The sequence below is a fragment of the Sylvia atricapilla genome, chromosome 11, assembly GCF_009819655.1.
Source record: "Sylvia atricapilla isolate bSylAtr1 chromosome 11, bSylAtr1.pri, whole genome shotgun sequence".
NCBI classification, from domain to species: Eukaryota; Metazoa; Chordata; class Aves; order Passeriformes; family Sylviidae; genus Sylvia; species Sylvia atricapilla.
This window is the reverse complement of record NC_089150.1, coordinates 7947637-7959695: the sequence shown is the minus strand read 5'-3', so window position 1 is coordinate 7959695 and position 12059 is coordinate 7947637. Positions and strand designations below refer to the sequence as shown.

The 12059-nt window shown below is 43.1% G+C and overlaps 1 protein-coding gene across 1 annotated transcript in view; it reads left to right on the top strand.

Annotated features, from left to right (window-relative positions):
* Window positions 1–12059, top strand: part of PTPRG (protein tyrosine phosphatase receptor type G) — a 394882-nt gene that overhangs the window by 210075 nt on the left and 172748 nt on the right. Inside the window, exon 4 of the mRNA XM_066326515.1 lies at window positions 3912–4060. Coding sequence (XP_066182612.1) covers window positions 3912–4060 — 149 coding nt within the window. The remainder of the gene's footprint in view (window positions 1–3911; window positions 4061–12059) is intronic.

Here is a 12059-nt window from a genome sequence, read left to right as displayed (position 1 = left end):
CACTAAACCATGTCCCCAAGTGTCACATCTACGTGTCTCTTAAATACCTACAGGGATGGTGACTGCTGCACTTCCCTGGGCAGCCTCTTCCACTGCTTGGCATCCATTTTGGAGTTCTTTCTAAAATTCCATCTAAACTCCTCTGACAACATTGGAGGCCATTTCTTCTTGTCCTTTTACTTGTTACCTGGGAGAAGAGGCTGACCCCTACCTGGCTGCAACCTCCTTTCAGGGAGTTGTAGAGAGCAAGAAGGTTCCCCCCTGAGTCCCCTTTCGTCCAGGCTGAGTCCCCCCAGCTTCCTCAGCAGTTCCTCATCCAACCTGTGCTCCAGACCCATCCCCAGCTCTGTTGCCTTTCTGGACATACTCCAGCCCCTCAGTGTCCTTCTTGTAGTGAGAGGCCCAAAACTGAGCCCAATGCCCAGTACAAGGGGACAGTCACTGCCCAGGTCCTGCTGGCCACACTCTTGCTGGTACATGCCAGAACCTTGTTCTGTTGAACTTGCACAGTGTCATCAGATTTTCTGGTGTTGGCACAGTTGGCAATGGAAGCTGAAGCTTCAGCCTTCTCTGCTGGGTGATTTTAGCACTGCTGCTATATTTGATTTCCTCACCCATTGGGGTATGGATTTTTGCCGACAAGTTATTGCTTCTCAGAGCAACACTAACTGTCACTTTTCTGGGTAACTTACGGCCTTTTACTGGGAACGTGAAGACTCTTTTTGCCTTGCTGTCAGCCCTGATTTCTTCTGCTGAGCTCCTAACTCCTCCCTTGTTTTATCAAGTCCCATTCCTTTTCTTGGTTTTCTGACCTTTTGAAGAAACTTGCCTGGCATTAATTTTTAAGGTGGTAAATGGTAGAGCAGCAAACCAAGTAGGTCGTTTTGGCTTGTGGGTAGAAGATAGAGGCCGACTGTGCCATAAATCGCGATGCATTTTGGCAGCGGAGTCTTGGAGCAGATGGCCACACAAGACCTTCATATTGCAGACTGACAGAGACAGTAAACTAAATAACTGTTTAAGAAATGGTGATGGATGTAGAGGGCATTTCTCAGGAATTAATGACTGGTTTAAAGAGACAGGGGTCCCTGGGAAAGCTAAAGGCCCTTAACCTTAATGCTCATTAACTGGCAGGAAATATGTTGCTTGGGTTATTGTTATTGCTGTAGGACCTAGTAATTATATTTTTTTTTTACAACAGAACAATGAGTTATTTTTAGGCTCTGAAAGGTAATTCTGTTTAGATTTGTTCTGGTCTTTCTTGTTTGTATCCCCCTCACTATCAGGTAAAGGGCAGACAATGTACAGAAAACAGCATTTCATTCAGAAAATGTCAATGGATTTTTTAAGGTCTCTGTGTTAACTAGAAGTGCTTTTGTGCACAATTACGTTGGCAAAGGCACTAATGTGGGCTCGTTTTCATCACTACAGTAGCTGGCCATAATATTAAGTGTTAGAGATCACTTGGAGGATATACACATTTCACAGTTGTATTTGCATTAATTGTGTTCATACCAAAAACTTCTAAAATCAGGAGAATTCTGCTTAGAGAAACTTACTAAATTTTCTACCAAAAATTTGTTTTTGTTAAGTATCTTTTCTGTGTGATGTGCATCACTCGGCTGGTCCTGACCATCAGAGCCACTCTGCTAAGGCAGGGGAAGAGCTGCTGTGAGTCCAGGTTTATTCCTGCTCTCACAGGGGTGATGAGCATCCAACATCAGCCCTGAACCTGAAAATGACATCACATAATTGTGGTCCTGGTGGCTGCACACCACTTTCTTTGGGTTTGTAATCTCAATTATATAGTATTTTAGATTAGTGGACTTTGGGCGTTGGTTCCTTGCACTCTACAGAAATCCTGGGATAAAGGCAGTGGCTCCCAAAGCCCAGTAAAGTGATATTTGGTTATTTTAGTCCTGAATACCTGGGGTCACAGAAAAAGGAGGGAAGCTCCTGGCAGTAAGGGGAAGCTGCTTAGCTGGGAAGGTGATGGGAACATGTGTCATACAGCTCAGCAGTGTAAGAAATACTGTAAAATGAACAATTAGATGAACATTTCAGATTGTACATCCTCCTAATTATCCTTTTAATTATTCATCTAAAACAAGTAAAATGACCCCTGACAGAGCCATAAATTATTTGGGAACTATCAAATATTTATTAGATGCAACAGAATCTCCACAGAGGTTTTTAACAGATGCATGCATATCTGCTTTGCTGTATTCCTCATCTCCTACAATTTCATCTGTGGAATTTGTAACTAATTGAATGAGATTTTTTCACCATTTAAAATGCTTCTGAGCTCATTGAGAGTTTTTTAAGGGAGGTAGACAGCAGTGGTGCTTTCAGTCACTTATGTTTCATGGATTTGGTGTCAGCAGGCAGTGCCTACCAGCAGTACCATGGCTGACACAGGCATTATCCTATAGCCAGTTCTGCACAACCCATCCTCCTACACAAAACACTTGAATGCAAAGGAAATGCCAAAAGAAGCAGAAATCATGGAAGAAAACAGCCCCAGGATTTTGCTGGCGCAGTTTAGAAACATCTGAACATCTCATGCAGTTTAACATTTTAGATGGTTTTGATACAAACTGTTTAAAGTTGAGCTGGGTGGAAAAAATTGCACCTGAGATGCTGCTGCTGTAGCTCACTGTCAGGGAGGGCACAAAGCCTGGCCTGCAGCAGAGCCTGCACTGAGTCACCAACAGAGAAATAACTTTTATTTCACAAGTAGCTTTTTTGGCTTTTTTTTTTTTTTAACAGTGAATAAAATCCTCCTTACATAATAAAACTGATTTATATTAATGTTCCTGTTGTGATGACACAATTGGCTTGAGAACACAGAGAAATCCTTGTGGGTTTTGCTATTTCCATTAAAAAAGAAAAAAATCTCCAAAACCAACCCCACAACTTAAATCACAGGAATCTAGGCACAGCAAGCAGTGGTCTGCAATGACTTTCACAGAAATAAAATTCAAAATTTAGTTCTGTTTTTAAGCAATGGTTTTGTGAGGAATGAGAAGAAATAATTTTGTCGAGAGTGATTTTTAGGAATGGTGTGTATTAAAATTAGGAGATGCTGGGAAGGAAGGGAATCTTGTAGTGAGAGTAGCAGAAAGGCATTTTTTGAAAGCTGGAATCAGTTCTTGGTTGGACCACAGGCCTCCCCTGTAATGTGTAACAGCTTCCACCATACAATTCTGCCCTCTGTTTGGACCTAGAGCTTTTCTTGTTACATAAAATACAAAGGCTTTTGGAAGTGAAAAGAGAATACAAAGAAGATCTTTCTGACCCTCATTGAATCACGTAATAATAATATCAGTGACCATTATAAAACCCAGTTCTTATGGAGGATGTCTCATGAGTGGGTCTCAAAAATGTTATTGTGACTCTCCCCATTTTACACAGAGGAGGAGCAGGGAGGCTGAGGAAAGCACACAGCACTCCCAGCAGTAGAGGGGGGACAGGGCAAAGGGGTCCCCATCAATAAAAAGAGGACATCTGAGAAACAGGAGACCAATTCTTTTCTTGACTTGTGATTTACAGTCCTTGAGGGTTTATAAGGGCGAGGGACCATGGTCAGCCATTACTCTCTGGAACCACATTAAACAGGTTTTGATGTAGTTTCCATTTAAATTTTAATCAAAGTCCAATCAGGAGGGCAAAATGTCCTTGAGAAATTTGGACTTTGGGATTTTCTGTAGTCTGTGTAACTTCATAATCACTTCCAGAATTAGCCAACATTACTTGCAGACCTGTTTTTTAACCAATCCTTCTAAAGAGGAAAATGATGACCCGACATTTTACTTGCGTTAGGAGAAATATTCTCATCTAATGAGCAAAGACTGTAATTGTTTCCGAAGAAGTATGCTAAGAGTTTCTTTCTCCTTGTTCTGTGTGTGCAGTTGCTATCCTGTTGAAGGACGATTATTTTGTCAGTGGTGCCGGGTTACCGGGCAGATTCAAGGCAGAGAAAGTGGAGTTTCACTGGGGTCAAAGCAACGGATCAGCTGGCTCTGAACACAGCATCAACGGCAAGAGGTTCCCCGTTGAGGTGAGTGGAAAAACACGTGCTTCTGTTCTCAGAGAAAACAAAATCAGAATGTATTGCTGTAGTCCGAGGCAACTGTGAAACAGGGCAATGTTTCTTTCAGTGAACATATCACTTTGCAGCCCTTCCGGCCCTCACAGCGCTCTATCCGTCATCTCTCATGTGCTTCTGCAATGTCAGCTCCAAGCTCTGCTTTGCTGGCCTTGGCAGCTCTCATGTCCCATGGGTTAAGTTGCAAACAGCCACTTTTCTCGTTTCTCCCATAAGCTTTCCATGTGTGGGAGGATCTGCTTACAAATATCCGCCGAGTGACCTCGTTGTCCTCCAAGCCTTTCCTTTCCCATGACGCTTACAAACAAATAGCAGCAGTTTGGGAGCCATCGTGCTGAGGCCGCTGTCTGTCATCGGAATTGCTTCCTTGTACACACGGCCTGACCTGGATTCAGCTGCTGGCCCTGACAGCCCCTCTCACAGACCTCTCTGTGTGTGCTCTGCCCGCGCTGGGGCCAAGGCGGCCACAGCGGCCCAGCTATGGCGGGAGCGAGCCACGGCCTCGGGCACGGCGGCCCGGGAATGCAGCCGTGTTCAGAGACAGGGCCAGGCAGCTGTGTGCAGCTGACTGTGGGGACATGGCTTCAGATGGCCCAGGTCACAGCACAGGGCCAGGCACCTGAGTGTATCTGACTGCGGGGATGTGCCTTTGGAGGGCCCTGAGTGTGGGAGCTGGGTGCCCTGAGTGTGGCCATTCTCAGGGAGCTGGGTGCCCAGAGTGCGGGCAGTGTCAGGGAGCTGGGTGCCCTGAGTGTGGGCAGTGTCACAGGGAGCTGGGTGCCCTGAGTGTGGGCAGTGTCACAGGGAGCTGGGTGCCCTGAGTGTGGGCAGTGTCACAGGGAGCAGGGTGCCTTGAGTGTGGGCAGTGTCACAGGGAGCTGGGTGCCCTGAGTGCGGGCAGTGTCAGGGAGCTGGGTGCCCTGAGTGTGGGCAGTGTCAGGGAGCTGGGTGCCCTGAGTGCGGGCAGTGTCAGAGAGCTGGGTGCCCTGAGTGCGGGCAGTGTCAGGGAGCTGGGTGCCCTGAGTGTGGGCAGTGTCAGGGAGCTGGGTGCCCTGAGTGCGGGCAGTGTCAGGGAGCTGGGTGCCCTGAGTGTGGCCGTTCTCAGGGAGCTGGGTGCCCTGAGTGTGGGTGCCCTGAGTGTGGGCAGTGTCAGGGAGCTGGGTGCCCTGAGTGCGGGCAGTGTCAGAGAGCTGGGTGCCCTGAGTGTGGGCAGTGTCACAGGGAGCTGGGTGCCCTGAGTGCGGCCATTCTCAGGGAGCAGGGTGCCCTGAGTGTGGGCAGTGTCAGGGAGCTGGGTGCCCTGAGTGTGGGCAGTGTCACAGGGAGCTGGGTGCCCTGAGTGCGGGCAGTGTCAGGGAGCTGGGTGCGGTTGGTTCTTAGCTTATGACCAATAGCCCCATGTTGCTCTGTCCTCACTGCTGCTTTACTGTGTCAACAGAGGTTGTTGATAGTTTTCACTATGAAACCTTGATAATCAAGGTTTTGCATGGTGAGATAAACAAAAGGTTATCTGGGATTACCTTTGCCTGTAGGTTAGCAGACAGGCAGTTCCCAAGTGCGGCGTGTGGTTCCTGAGCAGGTTACAGCGACCTGCACTTCCTTCCCCAGAATGTTCGTGAGTGAGCAGAAGTGGTGGTCCTGCGACTTGATTCACCTCCCAGCTTGCCATAATTCATCACATGTGGCTTTAGACAAGTCATGTTTTTCAGAAGGTGGGAAGAGGCTTCCAAAGCTCAAAGGGAGGTTGTAATAGACTCTGGTGCATTATCAAAACCTCCAATTTTCACCTGCCAGTTCAAACTGCCCCATCACACAAGAATTAGAAGCTGTTTTTTGTCTCCCAGTTGTGTTGTTGTTGGATTTTCTGAGAGGCAGAGATTTTATTTTTGTCTTCATTTTAATGAGCTTTTCCATTATCATCTCCTTGATGTAGCTGTGATTTCTCACAAGGGGCCATCCCTGAGCAGATGTAGCAAAGGCTCAAACATTGTCATGCTGCCCTGTCTGCCTCAGTTGGAAATACTGGCATTTGTAAACCTCAGGAAGATGCTCTCAGGAAATCCACAGAGCCAGTCAACTCCTCCTCTCAAATTTGGGGGAGTGGAGCAGGTGAAAAAGCCTGGGCCTTCTTGTTTGTGTCAAAAGTAGTATTTCTACTTCAGAAGCCCTTTCTTATGATTCCAAGGCAATTTGATGGTGGCTTGATGAATGGAAGCTCTTGTACTTTGGAAATAAGCAAGTCCCTAAGAAATAATTTTCATGCAGTTTAAATATTCTTCATTTCAGTTGTTTTGAATATTAACTTGAAAATTGAGGGGATACTGCCTTGACTGCCTTTAGGAATTTATGTTGCTTGTTTATGAATGCTGAACAAAATAAATTGCAGGATCAGATACTTTTAGTGTTAATCCTAATAATTTCCAAGTGATTTGTGTTTGTTGCAATGACATGGACCTCTGGTCTCTGGCCTTCCCTGGTATGATGACATTAGCAGAATTCCCACAGCCATTTTTTTTTTTTTCTTTTTCTTTTTCTAGGAAGAACTGTTTCCAAATTAAGCCTTTCCCTGTTGTGATGCCATCTACCTCCTATGCACGAATTCTGACTTTTAGTCATGTGCTGAGCATTTCTATGGGTGGATTTTGGAGGGTCCAATAGGTCTAAGGTGATAAAATTGAGTCTTTATTGCTGATAGATGCAAGACTAGTCTAAATAGTTGGGATTAGACTTCTCAGACAGTAACTGTACATGTATTCTCAGTGGGGGTTTTAATTTGTAATGCTAATTGTAGTGCAGCTTGCAACTGTCTGATGCAACCCCAATTGCCTGATGCTGGGAGGTCTGTGCCAAAAACACTCTACTTCATTTGAGAAGTAGTGTTTCTAGGGAGGCTGTAGAAAGGATAAACCAAAATTCTGTCCTACAGAAGGCAAAGCCTAAATAATTTTGATTATTCTGAGCCCATGGTCACAGGAAAGGCTTACAGGAGTGTGGAGGTATTGGCATTCCAGGTCTGCAGCAGTTACAGTGGCAATGCAGCTGAAATGTTTTCTAAGTCTTTATTTTGCAACCAGATGTGGACTATGCAAAACCCATTAGTTTCAAAGCAGATCCCAAGGGAACACAGATCAGCTTCATCCACAGAACGAGGTCTGTGCACATTAAGTTTAGAAGTTTTCTCCTCTGGGGAAAAAAGTGCTTGCTGGTAGTATTTTTTTCTTGAAAGAGGATACAGAAACTAATTAGAAATGTCAGATATAATACAGAGCATTATTGTTTGACCATGTTGTTTGGTTTATATTATTACAACTAATGTGTCAGATGGTAAGGCTGCCTACGTTAATTGGTTTCCTTCATTGAAGCCCATCTGGATCATATTTTTTTATGATTTTATGTTAAATTAGTTAGTAAGATATATGAGAATATCCTTTTGTTTCTTGCTTTAAAGGCATGTTGGATCAAAGGCATATTATCTTGCAGTACTTTAATGTAGCATATTGGGACCTCTTTTTAAACTGTGGCGCATGTAATGGTATTCTTTCATTATGTGGTCTTGATTGCTTATTTACTGATTAGATTTTCCTTAGTGATACTTGATCTTTATGGAGTCATTATGCATTTGGGTGTCTCTGAAGCAGCATTCGTGAACAGAGATGTCCATGTGCTTCAAACCTCCACGTACATCCAGATTGATACCAGGCCTGGTCAGCATTCACTGGAAACTTCTTTTTCCCCTCTTTCTTGCCACTTTACAAGCAAGGTCTGAGTGAGGCCAGGAAATAGTGCTGTGATGCTGAAGATTAAAGTGATACCATTAGTGCACTGCTGTGTGAGTGGAGTGTGAATCCTAATGAGGACGTGGGCTCTGGGCCAGTTTAGAAAGACTCTCTTTCTTTCTCTTTTTTTTTTTTTTTTTCTTTTATTTTTTTTAAGAGTTAAGAAAAGTTTTTAATGTTTTCTAAATTTTAATGAATTGCTGACTCCTTTGTATTTTGTTATTGTTGTTCCCCACTGTAATTCCTCAGGTTATTTTTCTCTTTCTGAAGCCACAGCAATTTAAGTGGACATGCAAACGCTAGAAACCACTTAAGTGGAAAAGTGACAAAATTAAAATAAAGAAGATGAGCTTCCCTCAGGCCAAGAGAGAACCTGGGTTCCCCTCATTAGAGCCAAGAGTAGTAATTGCAGCACTTGAATCTCCTGTGCCACGTAACTGGTTCCCAGCAGCAGGCAGGGCTCACTGTGCTGGCTGGCTGCTTCAAGGGAAACCCAATGCTTAATATTTCATAGCAAGTGAGGAGCTGACGTGGCAGTGCTCTGCTGCTGCTGGAGTGAGGTACCCCCATCCCAGCAGTACCGTGGGGTTATTTTTTTAATTTTCTCTTAGCTGTCTCGTAGTAATTTTTATGCAAAATGCTGCTTATTTCTGTGAAGAGCAGAAATCAGAAGAGTGATTTTAATCATGGCTGTGTTAATTTGATGTGAGCTTTGGCTGTTTATGAGCGTTCTCTTTAATGGTGCTAATTGTCAGTTATAATGTGAACACCATTATACAGTACTATACAGTAATTTATTTGGTAAATGAGAATCTTATTCCAAGGACCATACTGCAATATGCCATAGAGACCTCATCCTTTTACTCTTACATGAGCAAACTTGCACTGTTTGGGCTAAATTGCTTCTGAAAGAGCAATATGATTTCATATCCACAAGTACCAACATGCATGTTTTTGGAAATCTCAAGTTCTTTTCCATTAACACGCACACACACACACACACACACACACAAAAAAAAAAAAAAAAAAAAAAAAAAAAAACACCACCCAGAAAACCCCCACAACAACAACAAAAATACCACCCCCCCCCAAAACAGCAACAACACTAACACCACCACCCTCACAAACCATCCCAGCAGAAAATGGAAGACCCGACCCTCTCTTATGTCAATTAACAAGCTTTTACATTATGTTTATGTATTCACTTTATTAAATTATTATTACAAAACAATCATTTGCATTAAGAATTCTTACTGCTCTTTAAGTGTGTTTCTTAGAAGACTTTCCAGGTTCTAATGGTGTCTTTGTTCTTGCTGCTTCTTTGATTTTCTTCCTTTTCTCTTTGAATCTACATACTGACATGTGTGGTCTAGATCTACAAGTAGTTGCTGTAATTTGAATGCTCAGATAACCTTGCCAAAGTTTATCACTGTGTGCTCTTCTACCTCTCATTATATTACTTAAATTCTGATGGTTTGTATTATCACAGGCAGATGACAATCAGTGTCATAAATGTAGAAGAAATGAGTGGTATTCAGTGTACCAACAAACTTTACTACAGGGAAACTCAGTCTCAGTTTACTAGGGTTTTTTTTTTTTTGTTTTATCCTGAATATTAAGACTTTCTATCACACCTGGTGTATCACCTACAGTATACATCCAGCCTTCTGTCCACCTGTGAATTGCAGGGACTATTTACTTTTTAATGTTAGAAATGGAAGCATTTCTGTTCTGTAATTTTACTCGTGGTGCAGTTGTGAGTCTGTTTAGATTTGCACACACTTTATGACATTAAACGATGAACATATCACTGCATGTTCTCTATTGGTATACAGCAGAGAACTAACACCCTGTATTGCAGCTGGGTTTATTGTTTCTGGCATCCAGCAGCATATCTGGTAATTGTAATTTTGCAAAGATCTCTGGTGCTGATTTCAAGCACAAGTAAAGATGAATTATGAAACAGGGAGCCAGTGTTGGGTTTATTTCTTTATATTTTGTTGACTTGTTGCTCTTCAAATTTCCATACCTGCATCTGGCAGGATGTAGCAAGGCAGAAAAGTCAAAAACTTATAGGGGACCTAAAGAGGACCATTGGGAATATATCACAGTGAGAGACTACAACTGTCTGAAGTAATTTTAGTGTAATATTCTCTCCAAGGACCAAATCCATACTTATGAAGGGATAGTTAGAGCTCCCAGTGACTTTGATGGGAGATGAGCTGGTGAAACTCTGAGTGCTGTCTGTGCTGTAGAGTGTCCAGGGAATTTAGCATGCTCTGCTTGTTCCATCTGCATTTCTTACAGCACCTCTGGCTTAATAATTCAGACAAGGAAATGGCTTGGGGATTTTCACATTTAATTTCTTTTTCTTCAAAATGACACTTAGCATGGGGTGTTTTTCTTGTTTTCTTGCAGTCTTCTCTCTCCCTTTTCCCCACAGTCTTCAAGGGTCCAGATAGCCATAAATTACTCTAAATATACAATAAGCTAAAAAGCCACATCTGCATCTCTGTCTTTTCTGAAAAGCTAAATCTACATCTCTGTCTTATCTCCACTAAAGTAAGATTTTATTCCTGGAGTGTCTAGGCTTTACTTCTTTTTGCTCTTCACTGCTTTTAAATCTTGTTCAAGTTTCTCATTGTCAAGAAAGCAGTGTGTCATCATTTTAAAAACATAAAATGGATGGATATACTGAACACATGGCTGAGTTTCCGTCTTGTTTCACTGTGAGTAGTGCAAATTAAACATCATCTTATCACTGCCTGGTTTACTGTTTTATTTTCCTTAGTGTAGCTGGTACACTGCCTTCTCTCAGTTGTCTTTAGTGTCTCCCATATACTGTCGGGAGAGTCAGTTGAGATTTTAATTAATGACTTTATTGTAATCAAGGTTCCATTTTAGTGCAGAATGCTCCATCTTGTAGAAGTGAAATATTTAGTCTCCATCTGGCTGATCTTTTCTGTGGATGTCCCATGATAATTAAGAAGAAACAGGAGAGGATGGTTTGAAATTAAATATGTTTAGTGGAGGGGTTAGTGTATCCTGGGACTGTTCATGTAGGGACTCAGACAAAATTTAGGAATGGAACAGCAGTTTGGTTTTATGGCTGCATCTTCCTGCTGTCTGCCAGGCCCCAGTAATTTCTAGACTGAATTACAAATGTTACAATGCATCCAGAGTTTTATTTTGAAATAACTATCCCGTAGCATGAATCAGAGATAACCCTTTTCATTGTGGCTGGGAATGTCCTGCTTTCCCCAAAGGATTTCGACTGACTTGTTGAAAAGGTCAGAGGCAGTAGCACTACACTGCAATTACAGTATGTTAATGATGAGCTAAGAGTTGAACATTCTTCTTAACATAAGTCCCTGATTTTCTACATGATTAATTGGAATCTGGAAAGACTGACAAGGAGCAGGAGGATCAGATGGGGTGAAAATAAGAGATAAGAGGCTGACGGCCAGCTCTTGTTGTAAAGGAGAGTTATTTTGAATAGGAGAAAAAGATCAATACAAAGGTTGGAGAATTTTACAGAGTTGTAAGAGCTACTTTAATGAAAGGTAGCAGATTCAATAGGATTGTTACTTGAAATGTAGGATTGTCTGAGTTAGAAAAATGGGACTGTCTCTCCCCAGTTGTAAAGGTGAGCTCTGCATGCTGAGCTTGCTGTGGACTTAGTCCACTGGATTTACTGGCATTTGCTCTGGGCACTCCGTGTGACAAAAAGGGGGGAAGATATGTAGGGGAGCTTACTAAATCCTGTTCTTCTGGGAAAGTTACTTGATTATGGGAGGAGAAGGAAGAGGAGAGCAGGTGATTGCTGGTTTTGCTGCTTCAGCATGTGAGGTAAGCTGCCATGTGAGAGTGTCTAGCAGTCTCCTGCAAGGAAAAGTGGTTCATTATGAGGAGGTGGCTTCATCTGGCCCTGACTGTAATGAAGAGGCCAGGACTTTGGTGGACTTGACAGGCTGTTTAGCATGAACTGCTCTGTTACACACTCATGTCAGCTTCCTTCCCCAGCAGTGATGGTTAGGGGTGAGTGCAGGTAGGACTCTATGCACTGAGACTTTCTAACTTGGGTTAGAGTTGAGGTGAGCTGGGGAGTCAGCTGAACCTCAGCATCAAACACATCTTGGACAGAAGCACTTGGCGTGGATAGAAAAGGGACCTTC